The 23323-nt window shown below is 46.8% G+C and overlaps 2 protein-coding genes across 2 annotated transcripts in view; both read left to right on the forward strand.

Annotated features, from left to right (window-relative positions):
• The window catches only part of LOC147619414 (uncharacterized), a 48601-nt gene extending 39662 nt beyond the window's left edge, over positions 1 to 8939 (forward strand). Inside the window, exons 5-6 of the mRNA XM_086773060.1 lie at positions 8209 to 8290; positions 8653 to 8939. Of these exons, the coding sequence (XP_086629186.1) occupies positions 8209 to 8290; positions 8653 to 8673 (103 nt within the window). The 3' untranslated portion in view covers positions 8674 to 8939. The remainder of the gene's footprint in view (positions 1 to 8208; positions 8291 to 8652) is intronic.
• Positions 2421 to 3763, forward strand: LOC147619415 (uncharacterized). The gene is made up of 2 exons (XM_086773526.1): positions 2421 to 2834; positions 2957 to 3763. The coding sequence occupies exons 1-2, from the start codon at positions 2493 to 2495 to the stop codon at positions 3428 to 3430; spliced, it is 816 nt and encodes a 271-aa protein (XP_086629652.1). The 5' UTR covers positions 2421 to 2492; the 3' UTR covers positions 3431 to 3763.
• Positions 8940 to 23323: the final 14384 nt, after the last annotated feature.

The following is a 23323-nucleotide window of genomic DNA, read 5'->3' on the forward strand; positions in this document are numbered from 1 at the left end:
CCACTGGTATCGTCCTCTCTGATAGTGCGAGTCCTCTTGGAGACACTTTGACGTGCTTCAAGCTCTCCCAGATTGGGGATATCCTTGAGGGGGATACCTAGCTGCATGGCCTTCCAAGCCTTTAGGCTATCATAGATTTCTTGTGGCACATGCTTACATGGCCCGATGCCAAAACCCTTTGTTTGTGACAAATGTGCCTTCAGCCTGGTGACACTGCCATGGTGCTTATCAACACAAAAGTTGCATTTCCACTTTCCAGAGCCCGAGCCACCATATCTAGACTCGAAGGTGACATCGTTCCAAACCCTTGGTTTGCTTCTATAGGATATTTTTGTGCTTCCTTGTCCCACCAAACCCTTACCTCATCGCGCAAGGCGTTAATCCTTCGTTGTCATACTTTATGGGGTGAGTGACCTGATCCGAGTAGATTTCCGTCTTTGGAGCAGAACACTTTGAGTTTTCCCTCATGATTCCTTCTAGATACCTGATGGCTCTTTCCCCTCCATTAGAGGTACCTTGGCCTTCACACCTACAAGGAGCAGACACAGGTGGAAGGAGAGTTGCTTGAGTATGTAGCGAGAAGCAGCTTTCTCAATAGCCTCTTGATTTGTGTGTGCTCGTAATGTCATGTGCTAGACGTGCAGTGTAACATGGAGCGGAATTATGCGTAGATGTAGAATCCTGTCACACAAAGTCTCACACCGCCTTCTGTATCTTGAGTTTCGTGAGTCTTTAGCAATCCACTTTATTACTTCACACTTTAAGAGAGAGAGAGAGAGAGAGAGAGAGAGAGAGAGAGAGAGATTTGTTCACCTTATTGGGTCCCAAATTACCCATTGAAGGGCCCCCTCCTATTGCTAGGAGTATTTGCTTTATTACTTTGAAGAGAATGACTGACTTTGGACTGTAGATAAGCCAAACGCAAGACCTGCGGAAGAGCAAGAGTCCGACTGATTGTACACTACTATAGAAGCACCAATGATGACCAATCTTGATGCCAATGCACTCTTCCAAGGGGCTGTAGAAAGGTTTCAAATTGTGGCTGAGAAAGGGGCTGAATTGGGACTGTTCTAGGCTGTGAATATGCAACGATGATGGCTGAGAATGCTTCGTTTTCCTTCACCTGGGAGGATTGGAGAAAACGATGATGAATGAATGCTGAGTTATGCTGTGAGGCTGAGAAAACGCTGATGGACTGAAGCGCTTCTTCCCACTGTTGAATATGATGCATTTTCTGTTGGTTGAATGCTTGTATGCTTCAAGCGATGATAATATGCTTGCTATTTATACGAGTGTATGTGGCTGGTCGGCTGTCTACAGAGCTGGCCGATTGCTACACGACTTGTATTTATATGATATATGCTGAATTAAATGGTAATAAGTTGGCCGACTTGATAATAAAGGTTGCCAACTAGATGATAATAATGGATAAATGGTATAATGCTTATTCAAGGCTTATGCAAGGGTTCACATGCACATAAAATATGTGGATTATCCTTCCACATTGTCAGGACTCCTCGATGGAAGAAGGCAAAGAGAGCTATCTCCCGCATTGGGTGTGAGTGGGATGGCCCCTCCTACGAGACATTGCGCACTACTGAGCTTCGCAAGGAGCAACTGGCTGTGGAGATGGAGATGGAGCCTCTCAAGGCCACTTGGGCAAAGTATGGTTGTACTTTGCTTTGCGATGGATGGACAGATGCGCGGAAGAGAAATGTGTACAACATTCTTGTGTCCTCCTGCAAAGGCACAATGTTCATTCGTGCCATAGATGCATCGGTGCTGCCAGGGATAGTGGTTACAGGGGAGTTCATTATGTCCCACATGCGCCAGGCAATCAATGAAATTGGGCCTGATAACATTGTGCAGGTGATCACGGACAATGGGTCCAATTGTGTATCCATGGGCAGGATGTTAGAGGAGGAGTTCCCCAAGATTGTGTGGACACCTTGTGCAGCACACAGCCTTGACTTGATGATTGAGGATGTGGGAAAGCTTGATTGGGTGAGCCATGTATTTTCAGCTGCATCTACCATGGTGAACTTTGTCACAAAGAGGCCAAAGGTTTTGAGCATGTACAGGGCCAATAGTGATCTTGAGCTTCTAAAGCCCTCCAAAACTCGGTTTGCATATATGTTTATTGTGGTGGAGAGACTAGTGAGAGTGCGACATGGCTTATTACGCACTGTTGTGTGTCGTGAATGGACAGCATGGGAGGACAAGGATGAGTCCAAGTCTATAGCATTCTCTCGTATGGTCATGAGAGATACTTGGTGGCAGGATGCAGAGGGACTTGTGAAGGCACTTCAGCCCATGTATAGTGTCCTTCGGCTCACAGATATGGAGGGAAGTACCATTGGGCTGCTTTATGAGTTCATGGACAGAATTGGTGAAGCTCTCAATGATTTCGCTACCTTGTCGCGTGACAGGTGCTCACCCTTGGGCTTTAACTTTAGTCTTTGAGTTATTTTATAAATCTTGATCTCTTATGTATGTCACATGTTACATGTAGAGTTCAAGATATTAAGGAGATCTGGAATCGGCGTTGGGATTGGTTTCATAGGCCAATCCATGCTGTTGCTCACATTTTGCATCCCCTTTGGAGGAATGAGGAGCAATACCTCAATGAGGAGCTAGAGTTAGGATGGATCGAGTACATTACCAAGTTGGTGGGAGTGGGAGGTGATATACAGCTGATGAGAAAGCTCGAGGATGAGCTTCTCATTTACCGCAACGGTATCCATATGTTTGGGCGAGCTACTGCATTGCTTAGGGAGACACAGTTGGAGCCAGTGTCTTGGTGGGAGAAATACGGTATTGGGACACCCAACTTGGTAAGGTTTCTTGATTCTTGAATCTTGTATCTTTGTCTCGTGAGTCCTATTCTTTCAAAATCTACATTCAAATGCTACTCTCTTTTTGACTCTAACTTAACATTCTTTTTTGTGCAATGTAGAGACGGATTGCACTGAGAGTTCTCTCCCAGGATTGCAGTTCAGGGCCTTGTGAGAGAAACTGGAGTACATGGGCTCTTTTTCACACGAAAAAGAGAAATAGACTGTCCTCAGCACAATTGGAGAGGCTTGTCTTTTGTCATTGCAATCTCCGATTGCTAGAACAAAAGGGTCATCCCATTGAGCCTCGCCAAGTGAATCTAGATAAGATTGATATCATGAAGTGCAAGGAGATTCCCGACATTCCTCAGGAGGAGAGAGACATCTATTCTATGCTCTATGAGGAGATCATGGCTCCGGCTCGCACTACACGATCTTCTCGAGAGGCTAGTACTAGTGGTGCACCTGCACCTCTAGAGGATGAGGCCTTTGAGGACTCGGCTACCGGCAGTGACCTTGAGAGTGAGGCTGCAGAGGCAGAAGATGCAGATGAGGATGAGCATGAGGATGCAGATGAGGATGCAGATAGTAGCTAGCAGCTGCCAGTATCATTTTATTTGGACATGTTATTTAGTTTGAACTTTGGACATGTTATTTATTTTGATCTTGGATTTTGAGTCATGAATCATCACCCACGTGGTGATGCTTTTGATTTTTGTTTAGTCATCAGTGATCACCCACGTGATTTGTGATATCATCATATCTTACATGTATTCTGTTTTTATTGAAATGAATTCAATGTGGTCTCTTATAAGTTATGTCAATAGTTTTTTCTTTTGTATATTTCAAGTAAAAAATATACATGTTTTTTTTGTTTTGTATGAAACCTTTTTTTACCCGTTTCTTACCTTTTATGAAACGTTTCAAAACGTATGAAACCCGTTTCATACCTGCCGTTTCTGAAACGCCTGGCAACTATGACTTGAGGTTTCGAGAACGAAACCTCTTGGTGGGGATGGTTTGTAACAAAGTAAAAAGGGACTTGAGTCAATTTGGGCCCAAGGCCAAGGGATGAAGGGGATATGAAAGGAGCCAAGGGCTAGGACTAGGGTTGGGCATGCACATGGACATTAATAAGTGTAGTGTGAAAGGGTAGCCGGGTATATAAGTGAATATGGACCAAACTCATGGAAACCTTTGATATGAATCTTGATAATCTCTTCCTTAATGGTAATCATATTTCCTCTTCCTTGATCATAGGCTAATTTTCTTAATCCTTGCTTAATCCATGTTTTCTAGGCTAATCTAGGCTAATGAGGCTAGCTACTTTCTTTCACGTGACGTGTGTACGTGAAACAAACATATCCTTACATGCATATGTGCATACTTTTACACACATTCTCTCACTTGCACTGTGCACCCACCAACACACAGGCAATAGGCACGCATTAGTACATTGTACTTCACCACACCCAAATTGACGAGCGAGTGTACGTTTGTAGGCGTTTGTACATTCGTCCTCCTATACGAGTTTGTACGCTTTACGCCATTTTTATGATCCTGCTTATGCGATCAATCTTTGAGTGATTAATACGTGCTGAATTGTACTCTTGAGTGGATTAAAAAAAAATCATCATCATTGCGCACTTTCATTAGTTCAAATTCAAGGGCTGGACGCCCGAGACTATAAGCTGAGAACAATTGCACGTCACGGTAGCTGTGAATAGGCCATAACTTCACACTCTTACTGTTGACCTAGCCACAGTAGAAAATTTATGCACTTGAGTTCGAACGGATTTTGGGTAGTGACTTGTCGGTAGCTATCAAGACCCAGTCGGCTGGTTGTAGGGCTTCAAGGCAGCAGGTGGCAAGCGACGAGAGACAAGGCAACATTTGTGGGCAGCATTTGCAGCAGTTTAGGGGATCTATTCCCATAATTTCAGGTCCTCAACAAGTCGACAGCCTCTGCAGCTGGCCGACTTGAACCTCAGTAGTATATATAAGCATGAAGGCATAAAACAAGTTAATCATCAAGCTCATTCAGTTTCATCATAGAAGTCATTGGTAGAGTCATGTGAAAGGCCAAGGGTCACCCCTTTGGGGCTGACTTAGGGCTCAGCCATGTACATATAATCAGCAATCTTTTTGTACCATACTAAGAAGTAAGAAAAATCGTGACACCAGTCTCTCTCTTCTTCTCTCTCCTCTGTGTTAATCATGTTTATTCAGCATCTTGTTCTTAATCAAGCTTAGGCCTGTGGATCATTAGAGCAAGGCTTTCACGCATGTAACATTTTGTGACTATGATTAGGGGAGGATGTCAAGGATCAATAGCATGACTTCGATAGTGCTATTTATACTATGCTCTTATCTAAATTTATTTTGCCGGCAAAGTTGTCATGATTGATAGCTTCTTCGTGCATCCAAGAATAACATTGGTTAGTTTTGGATAGATAGACGCCAATCGGGAATTCTCGACGAAGGAATTTCGTCAAGCATTTGCTTCGATTACAATCCGCGTGTGTCACGAGAGCACTAGTGACGGAATTTGTGACTACTTATAGTTACTTATTACTTTCTTGTACGATCATTGATCTTGCCTATTTTGATCCTGTTCCTAGTTCCCTCTCCAGCTTTGGGAAATTCTGTAATGCGAGGATGTCGCAAAAAGAAAATATCATTGATCTTTCTGGGTTTGGTGGCTTCATGACAACTGAAGATTGGCTCAACTATTCATTATGGAGTTTCATGATGAAGAGTCTGCTCACAGCCATGGGACCATGGGAGATTGTCATGGGGCAAGAGCCTCATCTTGCAGGTCCCTGCTAGCATCAGGGGGGACTCAAATTGTGGCACAAGTGGTGTTAGGCATTTCAGCATTGCCGCTTGGACCGAGTGAAGATCAAAGACAGTGAGATACACGTGATGCTCAAGCAATGGCCATGATTGCTCGTTCAATCAAGCGATCCATTGTTCCTCACATTCAATCTTGTAGCTCTGCAAGGGGTGCTTGGGTGGTCCTTGAGACCATGTTCCAGTCTCGTAATGAAGCACGAGTCATGTACGTGATGCGGGAGGTAGACAACTTGATCATGAACGAGGGTGATTCCATTGCAGATCACCTTACCAAGGTCAGAGACCTAAAAGAACAGCTAGTGAATATAGATGAGATAGTTGATAACAGAAAATTACTTAACTCCTTGTCTCCTATCAGAGTTTCCATACTTCTCTGGATCTCTCTTATGAGAGGAGGCGGCCTTTGAGGAGCTGGTTGGATTACTACTCCATGAGGAGCAGACAAGGAAGAATAGATCCATGGGTGATGCAAGCAGAGGAACCAAGCCTACTTCTCTAGGGACAAAGGCAAAGTGGACTTATCATAGGGTGACACCAAGAAGAAGAAAGGAAAGTGTCATTACTACCACAAGCTAGGGCACTACATCGAAGAGTGTCGGCAGAGGCTTGCAAAGCTGAAAGCTAATGAAGACTTTGTAAACTCCGCTAGTTCTACGTCCAACGACAAGAAGCAGCACCCAAATGAAAAAGAAAACCTAGTGAAAGATGATTGGGCGTTCTAGCCACATTTTCACTATGGGGGAGGAATGTTAAATATTAACAGTGATTAAAGTGGGAATAAACAAGTGCTAGGTGGTTGTGTAAACTAGCATTGTACGTAGGCTTTAAATAAAGCAGCTCCAATGTGTTTGAACAACTGCTAGTGAGGTTTTATACGGTCATCCAGCCATCGATCAGATGATTGAAGTTCTTGAGACTTCCACAAGATATTATGGTGGGGATCAAGTGGTCTAGGACATGGATCATATGTTGCAGCAGGTCCGGGAAGAGACACGGAAGGCTCAGATGGAATAGGTTTGAGATGTTAATAAGAATCATCGGGATGGCAACTTTAAGGAGATTGGGTCTACCTACAATTCCGGGAGGCTCCTTCCAAACTATCTTCGAAGAAGACTCAAGATCAACAAGAAGCCCAGTGAAAGATGCATCCAGTATTTCATTTGAGTAATCTTGTGGAGTATCAGGGCCAGAGTTGGCACTCCACTGGATGAGGACGAACCCGAGGTGGTGGATGATGGAGGTTCACAAGAGGTGCTCAACAAGAAGCCCAGTGAAAGATGCATCCAGTATTTCATTTGAGTAATCTTGTGTAGTATCAGGGCCAGAGTTGGCACTCCACTGGATGAGGACGAACCCGAGGTGGTGGATGATGGAGGTTCACAAGAGGTGCTGGTGCCGGAGAAGGTTTTGTTGCATCAGTACAGAAGGGGTCCTCATCCGAAGCAGCTACAATACCTTTCTAAATTCAAAGGCTATCCGATACAGTAAGCACTATGTTTCGATGAGGTTCAGTTCATGGAGTCGTCTCAGCTGTTGTTGAGAGCTTACTAGGAGGTCATGCAGCTGATGACGGCTGTGATGCATGTGTGACACCTCTTTCTCCCTAAGGTGACTCGCCAGGCTGGACAGCAAGGCAGAGGGTCCAGGCAGCTAGGAACAGAGTTGAGTAGCAGGACAGGTTGGACAGCCTGGGCAGCCAAGATCGCAGGGAGATCACCTTCTGATTAGAGTTTGTATTTGTGTGCTTGTGTTTGATTGTGCTCAGCTGCTCACTCTTCTGAAACTCTTGCACAGCACAAGTAGTCCACAGGTACAGATGGAGATGGCTGTCTCTTTTTTTATGCGGATGATGTCGAAAGGGTTGTAGTGCCATTTAAATGCTTCACATAAGTTTTGCAAGGACAGATAGAATTAGCTTTGGTAAGGCTAAGGTTCTGGTATTTCACACGAGCCTACTCTTCTTGCATAGAGAATGTGCTACATTTGATGAAGACCAAGTGGAGATTTCCAGCACACATACTTGGGAATCATTTTTCCAAGACCATAATTCATAATGAGAATGGTTGCCACACCATGGCTGGCAAGATATTTTGCATCAGTGGCTCCCTTGAGCGACAATGTTTTGAGGCCCATTTTCTCTAGGTCAAATTTCAAACTAAGGCACTCGTTTTTAATCCATTTGTGAGATCAATGACAATGTTTCGTGCACCCTTTTGGGTTCTGTATCTCCATGGGCTAGAGTGGAGCCAAATACAGAGACTACAATTCATTATACTGCCATGGCTGCACCTTATCCATAGTACCCTCATCACATTGTCTTAGCCGAGTTTGCAGCTCCCTCCATGCACATAGATGCATACTTCAGCTGTTTGCATACATTCAGAGGATTTATCACATGGGATAGACAGTTAATGGCCGACAACCTGTTTCTGTTATGCATAAACTTTGGAGAAAATGTCCTTTTTCTTGTACTGTGTTTTTTTCCAGTGGGTGAGTTTCTTTCTTTACATGATACCAGGGTTAGCCCAGGAGCACTCTCAAAGATTCTTACATCGGATAAGACTCTTCTGCAGGCGACTAATGAACTCTTGATTTCCAAGGTAAACAAACATGAACCACACACCAGAGTATCATACATTCTTGCATATCCTCTCAGTAGGACTAGTCCAAACCTTTCTTTTCTTGAAGAACTGTGCGCGTGTGGTTTATTCATGGGCCTGCCTAGTGAGAGATCATGATGTTAAAGAACCTCTCTCTCTCTCTCTCTCTCTCTCTCTCTCTCTCTCTCTCCTTATTATCATCTAGAATTTTCTTGGAAATTTATGTTTCATTTTATTCGATATGCCTATTACCAGTTCCTCGCAAACAATCGCTCTTTCAGGTAGTGTGATGAAATTTGTTGCGGTTCTGCATATTTTGAGTATGAGTTGACTCAACTGAACTGGTCATGTTCTGTTTGCAGGGTCAGAAACCTTTTAAATGACCTTGACAACTTCTCCAACATTACTTGAATTCAATACATTTTTCATGTTGATATTTCTTTTCTCAAGGTCCTAGTATGTTCTGCCTTAAGTCACAACCCTTCAACACTTTTGATAGATGCAAGTTTATGAGTTTAGAAGGTGTTGCAAATCATGTGTCTGGCCATCTGCAAGTTCTGCATGAAGGGGGTTAAAAGGTGACATCTTGTAGCTGGGATGGTTAAACTGTTGGAAGATCTCTTTATGGAATAACACATCTTCATTCTTAGATTTTGTGCCAATCTTTTATGATGTCTACCACGTTGAATTGTCTCCACTCTTGGGTGCTAGCTTTCATCATAGCCAGGTGATGAGTTACTTCTATTGTGAACAAAAATGTGAATATGCGAACACTCGTGATCTACACAGCTACTGTTTGTAGCAGATATCTTGAGCAGAACTGTAGTATTATTTAGTTTATTCCATGTATTATTGGCACTATGTAATAGTGCTTAATTGCATCATTGTGCTAATAAGTTTGTAAATTTAAAAAAAAATGTTCGAGTTAAGCAAAACAATAAAATTATGTGCACTCTCACCTATGGATGTACGTGTATTCTAAACAAAGCCAAATTTGGATAGAAGTGTAGTGAAAATTTGCAAGGTTAAGGCTCTAAATTGCAGTGTCATTGTGCTTGTGTGCTGCATAGAACATCTTTTTTTCCTTTCCTTTTCTTTTATTGCCATGATCTACCCAACACACTTTATTGCACCCTGAATCAATATTTGTGGACGGTAGCCTAGAGAGCTCTACGGTTGGGCTATTGTCCCCACCCCTTGCATAGCACATCTTGTGGAGGATGATTTGAAGTTATACAATTAAACTCTTATGAAGCAGCTTGTCACAAAGAATACTAGTATGCATACTGTATAGCTGCTTGAGGCAAGCCAGATTTGCAATGGTGGTTACATGAGGGGAGGAGGTTTTAAGGATTAAAGATGGGATAGGTATATTCATGTGTGATTTTCTCAAACAAAATGAAACCTTTTTCTGGGTAGGATTATGAGGAGTGAACTATTTAATGCCATAGCTTTTATGTTGGTTGGAGGGGCTACAAAGTGATGTGAAAGCCTTATTCTTACAAGTAGATATCGATACTTAGTGCCTTTAGTTCTGATAGTTGATGGTTATCGTGATGTGTGCAAAACTTTGCTACATATTCGAGTTGCTTATAGGTAAAATAGAATTTGTCAACATTATATTATAGCTCTCAGAAGATGAGGATGTCACTATGTTCTTTCTTGATTCAAGATAGAGCCTCAGAGGATGGTCTTAGTGAGGATGTGATTAGCTTTGGATCTCAGGTCTAAAAAATTGAAGAGAGAGAGAGAGAGAGAGAGAGAGAGAGAGAGAAAGATTTTATTAACGTCTTCCAAAAGACCGAACTCGGCCTATGAGACAAATCGGTGTACCTGTTGGGGTATCCTTTGTCATCCCAACAAAATGAAAAAGTACTGAACTAAAAAGTTGAATCTGGGTGTGCAATAAGTACAATGAGTGGTGGAGGGGATGAAGCTCTACTACTAGGAGAATGCAAAGCTATATGCATGGAGTATACAATCATGATATGCAACCTAGCTAGCTCCATCCTGTACCATACTGGGGGTATAAAATGGTATACATCAATGAAGGGGGTGTCCACAGCTCCCTGAAGAACATGCCTGGGTGTGCTCTGAAGCGAGCCAGTCGTTTCGCACCCTCTCTGTGAATTTGAGCTCTGATCTCTGTCATCTCTCTTTGGTATAGGCGTGGTTTCTGAAAGCCAGGTGTCCTCTGTCTCCTGCGGGCTCTGAGTGTCTCTGCTCTCTGGAGAGTAATTCCCTGTCGTGTAGGGGTTGGGAGTGGGATGGATCTCTGAAAAAATGTAGTAATCTGTGTCTATCGTCCCCCCCCCTCTAGAGCTGTCTGAGCCTGTAATGATGTCTCTCTGTGGCGCTGTATGTCTAGAATGAATCTCCCCAGTATGCGCTGGTCTGTTGCCTCAAAGATCTGGCGTAGGGAATGTGGCTCTCTGAATAAAATGGGTTATCTCTCTCTGATGGCTGTATATGCTCTGCATCTGCATACATAATGCTCCTCACTCTCCACCCGGGGATCCGTGCTGCTCTGCCAGTCTCAATCTCCAATCGGTGTGATGAAACTCTAAGCTGACCAATAGCCACTCGGGAGCCGTGTGGTAAAAAGCCCTCCATGTATCTAGGTCTCTCTATAAATCCATCATCAGTGATACTCATGAAGTGATCTCTGGAGTATAGCATCTTTGGTGGAAGAGGCTGTGTAGGCGATATCCATGTCTCTCATGTATAGAGCTACCATAGATCCTGTCTCAATACTCTGTTCCTCTCACTATGAGAGAGACGCATATGTGGTGCATCCCTATCATACTGGAATGGTGGTAGATGATCCATGTCTAAGCCATGCTGTGAGAACCAATGTGTGACCTGTGCATACCATGATCCTCTGTCTCCTGCCTCAGCCAGTCTAGATGCCTCAAAAGCTCTGTATGACAATCTGTCTTGTGGCATCTCTCTGAATCTGTCAAGCAGGCATATAGTCTGGAATATGACCTCTACCATCATAGGGGACGTAGCAAACTCTGCTCGGATAATGTCATGAGGTACTGACGGTTTGCTGCGTATCATGTGTGCCATCATGAGGGCCTGTGGTCTCTCTATCTGTGTCCACCAATGGGTAGCAAGGCCTGGCGCCCATACTGCTGCTCCATACATCAATGCCGGTGTGACTAATGTGTCAAATAGCCACCCCTTCGTCCGAGGCTCTTGAAAATGCGCCTGGTGGCATTGTCTCTCTAGCATAGCCAATGCTGCATATCCCCGTGTCAATCTAGCTCTGGCTGCTGAACCCATGGTGAAGCGTGTGGCTGTTTTGCAGAGAAGGTAACCCCTAGGTACACGTATGATGTCACCACCTCCACCTGGCGTCCTGCGAGAGTGAATGTCAGCTGACTCCTGCCCTGTCTCGATGTATGAAAGACCATAACCTTGTTTTCCCAAGGTTCACAATAAGACCCCTCTGTGTGCAGAAATCATCGAGTGCATGTAGATGCTGCTGTAGACCACCTGGAGACTCAGACACTAATACAATATCATCAGCATAAACCATAATATGTACTGAGGTACCTGCTAAATCAACCCCATCTCCGCCTCCCCGTGTAATGAAGTCAGCCACCTCATCAATGTATAACCCAAATAGCATGGGGGAAAGTGGGCATCCTTGCTTCACACCAATGGTGCTAGCAATAGTCTCGGACATACCTCCTGGACATCTGACTCGCCCAAAAACCTGCTCATATAATGCATAGATGCCCCATGTCATATCTGCTGGTATGCCAAGAGACTGCAGGCGCTGAAAGAGCCTCTCTCGTGGTACTGTGTCAAATGCCTTGCGGAAATCCACAAAGCAGCAATAGAGCTTTCTCTTCCTCACTCTGGCCTGATCAATCATACATCTCAAAGTGAATACATGGTCAGTGGTAGAGAAAGCTCTCCTAAAGCCTACCTGCCCTGATGAGCGTAAACCTGCTCACTCAGCATATAAGCTAAGCTCTTGCTCCAACACTGCACCATAGAGTTTGGCCAGCACGTGGCCAACCATAACCGTCTTGTAGTTGCTCGGATCGAGCATATCCCCTGTTTTGTGAATCGGCACAATGGTGTGCATCGTCCACTCCGCAGGCAAACCCTCTGCTAGCGCCCTGTTAAACAGGTGTGCAAGAAAAGGAGCCAAAGAATCTACTGCATATATGAGATGCTCACCCTGTAGGCCCGTATGGTCGGCGGGCCGTCCATGCTGCGGCGGATAGCTTCCTGTACCATCAAGTGGGTAAAGAAGCTAGCTGTGGTAGGTCGAGGCTCCTGTGGTGGCTGAGGTATAGGTGGCTGCTGTGGGGCGTGGTATAGGCCCTCTGCATATGTGTGCCATGTCTGTGGGTCTGCAATAGGTGTCGGTGTCCGGGGCTCTCTGAAGTGCCGCCATGAGACAAGGCTATCTCTACTCATGAAGAAATGAAAGATCTCTAGCTCCTGTATCTCTGCGAAGGCCTGCCTTTTGCGGCGGCGAGTAAGTCTCCTCATCTCTCTCCTCGACTCCTGCTCTGTGATGGCTCCCAAGGCTCTCTGTATGCGGAGCCGTGAGTATAGGGCTCTGCACTTGTCATCATACCATTTGTTCTGGGGCAAAGTCCCAGATCTCGTAGGCTCTCCTGAGTGTACACGATGTGGAAAGCTCTGTAATGCAGCTGTGTATAGCCGTGTGTAGGAGTGATGCCAGCTGGGCTGTAATGGTATCCATAGGTGCCAGGGGATCCATGAGTAGGAGCCCATCCTCTACTCTGCCAGTGTATATGTATGCCATGTCATGTGTGAAGTAGATGGTAGTGTGTGGCGTCGGTATGTGGGGGGCTGGTGATACTGGTGATCTGGCTAGTGAAAATGCCAAGTATGTATGATCTGCCCCAATAGGACGAGGTGGAATGGAGAATGAGGTGACAAGCTGTGATGCCTCCAAAGACCCCATAATGTAGTCTACCACCGTGCCTCCGGTCCGTGTATGACCCGCATGTGGGAAGCATGTCAGCCCTCCTGATCCCGACCACTGTAGCATCCCGTTATAAATAACGAGACGATGCCTGGCTCCAAACTCTACTAAGTGGTCCCCATAATGTCCTCTGTCTGGTCCAGTGTCCTCTGATGCCCGACTAGCCCCTATCTCCTCTGGATCCACAGGGTGGAGGATCTCCATGTCATCATAGTCATACACCTCACACTGTCTGCTCTGTGTGTGGGCATTGAAGTCGCCCGTAAGAAATACTTCCCCTAGTGTAGAATAATGCATAATCTCCTCTGACAGACAAGTGTATGGCAAGGCTCCTGTCTCCTCCTCCTATGGAATGTCCTCTGTAATGACATAGGAGGATCCTGATGGAGAAAAGTAACATAGAGCTATGTATATAACCCTGTCCTGTGAGAGCTGTAAGCTGATCCACATGTATCTGGCCTCTGGATCCTGTGCTACCACTCTCAGTCTCCCCTGTAGCTCCCGTCTGAATAGAACTGCTACTCCCCCCGACCCTCTCGAGGTACCCTGGCGTGTGGTCCTCCTGTATGCTGACTCCCACTGGAATCCCTCTACTCGAGGTAGCCCTCTCTCTGGGCTCTGATGTGTCTTTGTCAGAAGTATGATGTCTCTCCCCACCATAACATGCTCTAGTCGTCCAGGCTGCACCCATAGTGAACCATTATAGTTCCATACTGCCATGTGTATCTCTGTCAGTGGCCTGGTCTGTGTCCCATAGGCCCCAAAGCGCTAATCCATGGGCCGGCCATCAATGATGACCCGACCATCTCGATAGAAGGCCTTCTTGCCTTCTCTCCTCGCGTGTAAGACTCGTGGCATGCAAGTTTTCCTATGCTCAAGCTGCATCCTCGTGAGATCATCCAAGAAAATAGGAGCTCCCTCTAAACCCCGTAGTATGACCCTCTTCCTCATGAAGGTGACCCTCTCCGTCTCTCCTGCAAACTGTAGGATGAGGGCTCGCTTGTGTGTTGAGTCTTTCCCGGCTCTCCATGCTTTGGTGAAGGGGAGAGGGTGCTCTTCCTTGTAGCCGAGCTTCATGCATAGAAGCTGTCCATCTTTCTCGGGAGTGGAGTCGGGTGTCTCGGCTATACCTGTGACTCGAATGTTGAGGCGGCGGGCATGCCTCATCTTCTCCTCCTCAATGGTGGTGTGAATGATTTGGTGTTCTTCCCTTTGAGTCTCCTCCCTCACTTCTTTACGGATGTTCTTCTTCACCACCTCAACCCATCCTGACTGCTTGGCTTCGAGCTTTCCCTCCATGTCCTTTGTGATCTCCTTGGAGATCTCTTCTTTGATGGCCGTGAGAGTGTTGTCATTGATCTCCCCTTCTTCCTTCTCAGTATTCTTGATGGCTACCATTTCCACTTTCAATGCACTCACCTCCTCCTTGAGTGCCGTGTTCTCTTGTTCGAGGTTCGTGACCCGTGCTTCGAGAGCCATGATGTGCCGGTGTAGTTTGTTCTCCACCTCATTGAGGTTGGAATCGGATGTCTTCTTGTTCTCCTTGATTAGTGCCTTCATTGCCGTCTCGAGGGCCTCGAGTTTCTCTTGGAGACTCGGGGCCATTCCTCCAGATCACTCTGCAGTCCTTCCCACAGGCAAGGAGGAGAGAGAGAGAGAGAGAGAGGGGTTGACCTTACTATAGCATTTGATTTAGATAGTCAACCTTATCCTCTAGCCTTCGATATATGTTGTGAGAATATTAGTTGTCCAATTTTAGAATGCCTACATGTGTATGTGCACATGATCTCTCTTATGCTAGCCTTCATCATGGTTGAGTGTACCCTTCACATTTGAAAAAGACGGGTTTAGGCATGAAACCTCCACAAAACTTGCACCTACTTTTCAGGTTGATGAAATGAGTGGCACATGTATGTCTATGCAAATCCTTGCTCTTTTATTTTTTGTTTTTTTTTGGGGAATTTCTTAAACTCCAAGTGCTTAGGACTACCATAAAGCACTATGTTTGAAAATGTACCATCAACTTGCACTTATAATGTTGAGTACATAAAAATTTTGTGGCACTTTCTACTTTGACTTCAAGAACGTGGTGTTCAAAATCTCCCATGTTTGGACGAGCCTTAAAAACAATGCTAATTCTTCACATAAAGAAAGTGTGTAGCGAGACTGACAACATTTAGTTGGCCACGACATGATCTAGGTAGATTTATTTCAATATTTTTTTAAAAATTTTATTTGGATAATTTTTTGGGTTGTATTTGATTAACATAATCTTAAAAAAAATTACTATTTTTTATCTACCTTGCCTAATCAAACTACCAATAAGAGTAAACAAATGTAAAAAGAATGTGAATGCAAATTCAACTTCTCAAGGTGGAGGCTATATGTAGATGCTCTATAAGCCAAGGGTGTCATATAAACAAGCACATGGCTATTGAATTGAGGAAACTAGATAATTATCCCATGTATGTATGGCTAAAATAGCATCCCAATTTTTATACAAGGAAGGGGGATGGGGTCATAGCTCCATGTGTTAAGCCAGTCTTCTGTGGGTTTGGCTCTAGACCAGTCCTTTGAAGTGGGTCTAGGGTTATCGAGATTGTGGGATGGTATCACGCATGCCATGAGTTAGATATAAAGGCCTCATGCTGTGGTAGTGCAAACAACTCTCTCTCTCTCTCTCCCCAACAATGAAGTCAGGAGATGAGTTGCCGTATACTGCTTTCCTTTTGTGATCTATGTATGTGAGTGCTGTGTCGACAACATCACATGGATTCCACTTAGAAGAGGGGAAACTTGAATAGAGGAGAGTAAAAAGCTCTAAAAGCTTTGCATTACTCTCTTGATAGGGAAAAAAGCACCTTATGAAGGGAGCTTGGTCTCTCGTCTGAAGGTGGTACAATTATGGCCTTAAACGCTCGGATGATGTCCTCAGGGAGCCTGTTTGGGGATTTTAACTCGGCACCTCCTTGTTTAGGATCACACAAACCCACGTTGATCAGCACCTTCTCTTTAGGGTCATTCCTTCTCGTTTGCCAAGATTTATTTTAAAGCGATGATTTTTGAGAGCTGTTCTGTATATGTAAGTGTGCCATGAAGGAGCAAGAGAGGCCAAGGTGGATGGCAAAGAAATCATAGTGAAAATAGCATGGAGTATTATTATGGTGGCAAACAAGGGCAGACTGCTATAAAAGGTAGAATGACATTAAAATTGGGCGTCTATATTATCTTGTTGGCTATGGTTCCATCTAAATCTTAGAAGAGTTTGAAGCTGGTGTTTGTATCGCTCATGTGGGCCACACAGGCTGTGTGCGCTCGATCGTCATGGGCTGTGGGCTGTGCGCGCGCTAGGCCTCATGCTACCATATGCTACCATAGGTTTGTTACTTCAAACTATCCTTGAGCTATGGACCACTCTGCTTATTGCTTTTTATAAAACACCTATTTCTAAGAAAGATGTTATTAAGCTATCATAAATGAATGACCCACTAATTTGAGCAATTGGGCTCATTTCCCATGCCCTTGTGATGGTCAATAGAAGGGTGCTATGATATATGCGGGCTACCATCAAGAGAGATATCATTGTGGTCCTTAAGTAATATTTTTCTCTCTATTGTGAGTCAATGACTTATACTATTGCTATTTTATTAGTCTTAGGCCTCACTTCGATCGGGGGTGATGAAGGCAGTGTCGTGGGAACCAAATGGACTCTTGAGGTCATACAAGCCACAAATTGCACAAACTTAGATGAAACACAAGTAACGTCATAGAACTTAGTCCACACACTTGACTCTTTAAACAAGGTTGAACATGGTAAAAAATGCTTATATGATGGGAGAATTTGTTTAGGGCTTTACTTTGAGATTATTGGCCTATCACAATTGCTCTTAACTTGGATTGGGTGTGTGAAAAAGTGATCATGGCACTAAATCTATGTACACGTGTTGCTATTGGATGCCAAACACAAGGATGAAAGGCATTGCCAGGAACGAATGGACTCTTGAGGTCATACAAGCCACAAATTGCACAAACTTAGATGAAACACTACTAACGTCATAGAACTTAGTCCACACATTAACTCTATAAACGAGGTTGAACATGGTAAAAAACACTTATATGATGGGAGAATTTGTTTAGGGTTTTACTTTGAGATTAGTGGCCTATCACAATTTCTCTTAACTTGGATTGGGTTTGTGAAAAATTGATCATGGCACTAAATCTATGTACATGTGTTGCTACTGGACACCAAACACAAGGATCAAAGTTTTTGGGGAACAATACCGCCTGTGGTGATGCAAGATAATTTCTTGCATTATAGTTATGCCTAAAGCAATTACAATGCCATCGTGATCTAGTTAGTATTGGAATGTGCACACCTTCTTAAGAAATCTCATATTGAAATCGTCTACCAAGTTTGAGTGTTTACGCAAGGTAAAACTCCATAGTCCATGAAAAATGTTCCATAAACCTCTATGTTTTTAGTCCATGAAAAAATGTTGCATAAACCTCTATGTTTCGTTATGGTCCATGAAAAAATGTTGCATAAACCTCTATGTTTTGTTATAGTACACAAAAATTTGGTCATCCCAATTGAAAGATTGTGCTTTAAATTTGAGTTTAAGTGACTTGTAAGATCAAGAACGTTCAAACATTTCATGATTGTTTAAAACAACATCCCATGTGACGGTGTGGATCAGTAAATCATGCTTATGGGTGGCTATTTTATACATTGGTGTTGTGATTTGTGGGAAAAGTCATCATATGGGATGGTTTTCAAAGTTCTTTTGTATGCTAATGGGACCGTTCCTTTGGTCAAAGAGGGAGAAGAAATTAATGTGGTAGTTTCTAGAGTGTTAATATTTACTAGATCAATTTCTCTAAATTTAAGCACACATCTAAATATGAGTATTGTTCTATGTTTGTGGGTAATAAAAGGACATGCTTGTATCAGAGAATGATTAGGTGACTTCCCATAGTATTAGAGATTGTGGGTAAGGAGACCCAGACCTTCACCGTAGCAGCAGGCCCCCGATGGCCCGCCCACAGATGCGGCTCGGCAGGCACCCTCTGGGACACCTGCTCAGCCCACAGTGACCTCGGAGTGGCAGCCTGGTCAGGGGCACCGTCGAGGGAGACAGCCCCAGCAGCACTCCCAGAGACCGATGCAGCAACACACAGGCTCAGCATCACTGGGTTCCGGTGAGGAACAGCTTTGCTCCCCTACACGAGGAGACCCCAGCGCCGACTGAGGACCAGGAGATGCCAGCACCCCCTCCCCCACCCCCACCCCCACCCCCCCTCCCCCGTCCCCGTCCCCCGTCCCCCGTCCCCGTCCCCCCCTCCCGCCTCGCTTCCACCTTCGCCTCCTCCCGTCCCCGCTCCGGTTTTGGCAGCGGCTCCTTCTCCACCCCCTTCTCCCCCCCCGCTTGCCTCAGCTCCCCGGGAGGCCCTGGCAGTTCCCTGGCGCTCACCGGCGGACACTGAGCACCAACCTTGCTCGAGCACCGCAGAGGAGACTTACCATGCCGATTCGGGCTTCACGGATATCCTTCACGGATATCCTCTATCCGCAGTCGACTGAGTCGTTCTCGACACTAGACAGCGCTCGGAGGCTTTTGATTATTCCTTCACACGGCTTTTTGGAGCGGAGGGCCCCCATGAGCCAGCACCCACCATCAGAGTGCGTGTAGTGATGCCTCCGGCCCGAGGGGAGGATGCACTTGATTCAGCGGTGGCCTTCTCATTTCCTGTCTGTGGCCCTAGCGACCGGGAGTGGACTATGGATCTCGCTCTTAGCACTTTGAAGACTCAGGCAGTTGAGTTTTCCCACCATGTGAGCGATCTGGAGGTGACAGCTGTGATAGGCCGACTATGGGAGTTGGCTCATTTTTTCTTTGATCCCGGAAGTGTTGATGCCTCCGGGATTCGACATTTGGTGGTTCGCATAGTGGCAGACTTAGCATGCGACCCTGGATATGTATGCATACACGAGGTTGCTCTGTCTGAGCGGGAGGCAGTCGCCATGGGACACAGCCACTGGCGCCTGGTCCGAGATTCTTGCAGCACACCGGGTGGGCAGATTCGTAGCCGCTCGGATGGGGACTATTCTCCATCCAAGCTGCTTGCGAAGGCCCGCCGTACGGCTGAGACAGCATCCACCTCAGCAGGTCATCCATGAGGATCATCTCATGGAATGTACAGGGCCTTGGCGGTGCACACTATATACGTTACCGTGGTTGCTTGAGGCAGGAGCTTCAGAGATGCCTGGTTGGGGGCAGTATTGACATTTTGATGATGCAGGAGCATCATTTGGGTGAGAGCAGGATCCGGAGATACGGTTGTATGGCGACAGGCCATTGTGGATCGTGGGATCATTGTGCCTGGTAGAGGACAGTATGTCATTCTGAGGATGCATGATGCGCTCTTTGGTGTGCTCAATGTCTATGCGCCCAACCATGCTAGTGCCAGAGCAGAGTTCTGGACCCAGGTTACGGATGCATTGCTAGAGGCCGCACATTGGTGTGTCGGGGGAGACTTCAACATGCTTGAGGACCCGGCCGATAGGGTGGGAGGCAGTCATGTTACAGTGCACGGCATGGAGCTTGCAGCTTGGGAGCGATTTTGCATGACACTGAGGATCACTGATGCATGGCAGCATGAGGCTTTCTCCTGCTCTCAGGACAGTCTTAGGTTGGATCGCCGGCAAGGAGGGACTAATCTATCACCGATTGATCGCTTCTATGTGGGCGACAGGTTACGGGAGCGAGGGGGCTCCATTGGCATTCTCGCTGGCACCTCTTTTTCAGACCATGCGCCAGTTATTTTGACACTTGAGGAGAGGACACGGGAGACCAGCTTCTTGCAGTTGAGGATCCCAGAGAGGATACTTACAGATCTTAGTCTTGCTGAGGACATTGAGAGGATATGGCATGATAGCCAGAGCTCTGAGACCAGGATGCAGCAGGCCAGTGTGCCCAGGGACTCATCGAGCTCAGCTCTTTTTTGCACGCTGCTGCTGCAGCCTCCTTGACACGGCTGGGAGAGACACGTGAGCGGGAGCGGCGGTTGAGACGCAGCCTTGCTTCGCTTCAGCGCCTTCAGGAGCAGCAACCTACATGTGAGTGGGTGGCGTCCCAGCTGAGCCAGGCATGCCAGGAGGTTAGAGAGGCAGAGGAGGAGAGGCATGAGTTTTACTATCACTGCCAGGCCTCTCAGTGGACGCAGCTTGGTGACAGAGTGACTGGGGAGTTTTTTGAGATTGCTGGACCTCGCCATGCTCGAGCAGGAGTCCGCCAGCTCAGGAGGCAGGATGGATCGGTAGCCAACCACTGAGCCCGAGGAGATTAGAGCCATTGCCACTGAGTTCTATAGAGACCTGCTTTCAACGGAGCCAGCCCCACTGAGGCTCGGGATGCTTGCAGACAGACTGTGTGGGCCCATGTGCAGAGGAGGGTCGCAGATTGTATGCGTACAGTTCTGGGTGAGCCTCTTTCAGAGGTTGAGCTTGCTGAGGCCTTGAGAGTCCTTCCGCGCCAGAGTTGCCTTGGGGAGGACGGATTGACGCCTGCCTTTTTTATGCGCTATTGGGACCTTTTGGGGCCAGGCCTCCGCAGGGGCTTTCAGTATGTTTTGGACACTCGGGTGATGCCACAGAGCTTTTCAGAGGGCTTGATCTTTCTTATCCCCAAGGGGGAGGGAGTATCAGATGATATTCGGCATTGGAGGCCTATTATGATCCTCAACACTGTCTACAAGGTCTTAGCAAAGGCCTTGAGTTTGAGGATCCAGCCCTTCCTGGGGGAGTTGATTCATGCTACCTAGACAGGATTCGTCAAGGAGCGTAGTATCCTTGACAACATTTTCACCTTCTGGGAGAGGCGACGGCCCGAGCTAGATTTCTCGGTGAGGACCTGGTCGTGATGCTTCTCGATTTTGAGAAGGCATACGATCGAGTCGATTGGAGCTTCTTAGAGGGCGATGCTTTGCCTGGGCTTTGAGCCAGTTTGGATTCGAGGAGTGGCGGCTCTATATTCCACAGCTCGTAGCCAGGTGGTGTTGATGGCAGGCGGACGGGGGCCGAGTTTTGAGTTGACCAGATCAGTCCGTCAGGGGTGTTCTCTCGCCCCTTTTCTTTTTCTCTTCTTTGCTGAGGCTATGAGCATGTATCTGATGACAGAGGAGGTTGGTTTGAGAGGACTCCAGCTCCCAGTCTGGGGGGAGGACTCCAGCTCGATGCTGAGTTTGCTGATGACACGGGTTTATTTTTGCATGGCCAGGAGGCCAATCTCCAGAGGGGGCAGAGCAGTCGCTTTAGGTTTTTAGTGCAAGATAGTAGCCTTTTGGATCAGTAGCGCTCCCACTCCGGCATGGAGCCCAGACCCGGGCTTGGATTCCTCCTGGCACAGCAGTGCGGTATTTGGGATGCCAGATTGGACTAGATTTGTCACCTGAGCAGCAGATTGCCCCGCTTCTTCTGAGCATTCCGAGGAAGCTTTTGTATTGGAGTACAGCTCGGCTATCCTTGTCTGGGAGGGTGGTGGTGGCGAATCAGGTGCTTTTAGCGACCATGTGGTACATCACGTCTTGCTGGATCTTCTCGAGCTCTTGCATTAGCCAGGTATAAAGGCTGATCAGGAACTTTCTTTGGTCTGGGCGGGACGGTCAGTCAGCCCGAGCTAAGGTTGCTTGGGCAGTTATTACACTTCCGCTGGCCCAGGGGGGTTTGGGCATTATAGATCCAGTTGATCAGAGTAGAGCCTTATTGGGGAAGCTTATTGTTCGGGGGCTGCTTCCAGGCACTGAGCCTTGGAAAGAGCTTCTTTTGTAGTGGCTTCAAGCTCAGGCTCCTCCAGCAGGGGGCACTTGGGCACCGGAGATACGATGGATCTTCATAGAGATGAGGAGGATAGACCTCAGTAGAGGATGGGAGGACAGATTTGCCTTGAGCATCCTGCGAGCTTGGGAGTTGCTGAGACCGGGACTCTCTCAGAGACCTCCTTCTTGTGATGAGGAGCGGGCTAGATAGCCGCTCATCTGGAGCCCAGCGGTTCGCACAGAGCAGGGTCATATGCTGGGTTCTCGGCCTCGTCTAGCCTGGGGACCATTGGCGGCAGGCCCAGCATGTAGTTTTGGAGACTGGCAAGCCTTTTGCAGTCTCCCAGATGAGATCCAGGTGGAGAGGCTCACTTTAGAGGGGGACTGATTATGAGGGATGACATTCAAGAGGCACTCACAGAGGAGTGGTTCATGCCTCTCGAGCCAGTGGCCCCACACGGTGGATGGGAGCCTTTACACAGTTGGAGATCTTGATTGCTGTCAGAGCTTGCACTGTGAGGATGGTAGATGCCCCTACTTTGAGATCCAGGATGAGGGCAGACTTCAGAGAGTGGAGGTGGAGTCGCCTTTGGTTGCAGAGTGCATTTTTCAGAGGATACGGGTAGTGGCCGCCGCTTCTCGGAAGTGGCATATTGACCCAGACCCTGCAAATGTGGACTCTGATTGGCGCATATGGGCTTATGCAGCGCGCCCTTTGGCCTGGCTCCAGTGGGACCCTGGCGAGTACGAGTGGCATGATCCTTATGCATCCCCCGAGGCCACAGAGATCACCTTTTTCCAGTATACTGTTCGGTTGGGACGACATATTTTGACGGCGAGGAGGATGGTCTCTCCAACTGCATCGGAGCATTGGCGGCTATACAGGGACTCTCACAGGAGTTCGTGGAGGATTTTTGGACCAGGCTCTGGGCTAGTCGACAGGCACGCAGGATCTCGACTTTCCAGTGGTTGGCTGGTCGCCCACAGGGACTCTGCAGTTGGCACCTGGCTTGTCTACAGCGGTCTTCCGGGGTGGCCTGCGTCCGATGCGGCCACCCTATGGAGACACAGAGACATTGCCTATGGGACTGTCCCTAGGCGCAGCAGATTTGGCTGCGGATGTTGCGCATTCTGGCCCCCCTCTCTCCAGAGGGTATGTATACGTGGGGTGCCGCTGCTTGGTCGACTTCGTCTCAGGGCCTGCTATGGGCTATGAGACGGAGCAGGACAGCCAGGCCATC

The sequence above is a fragment of the Cibotium barometz genome, chromosome 33, assembly GCF_041138505.1.
Source record: "Cibotium barometz isolate CiBa-2024 chromosome 33, ASM4113850v1, whole genome shotgun sequence".
Lineage (NCBI taxonomy): Eukaryota > Viridiplantae > Streptophyta > Polypodiopsida > Cyatheales > Cibotiaceae > Cibotium > Cibotium barometz.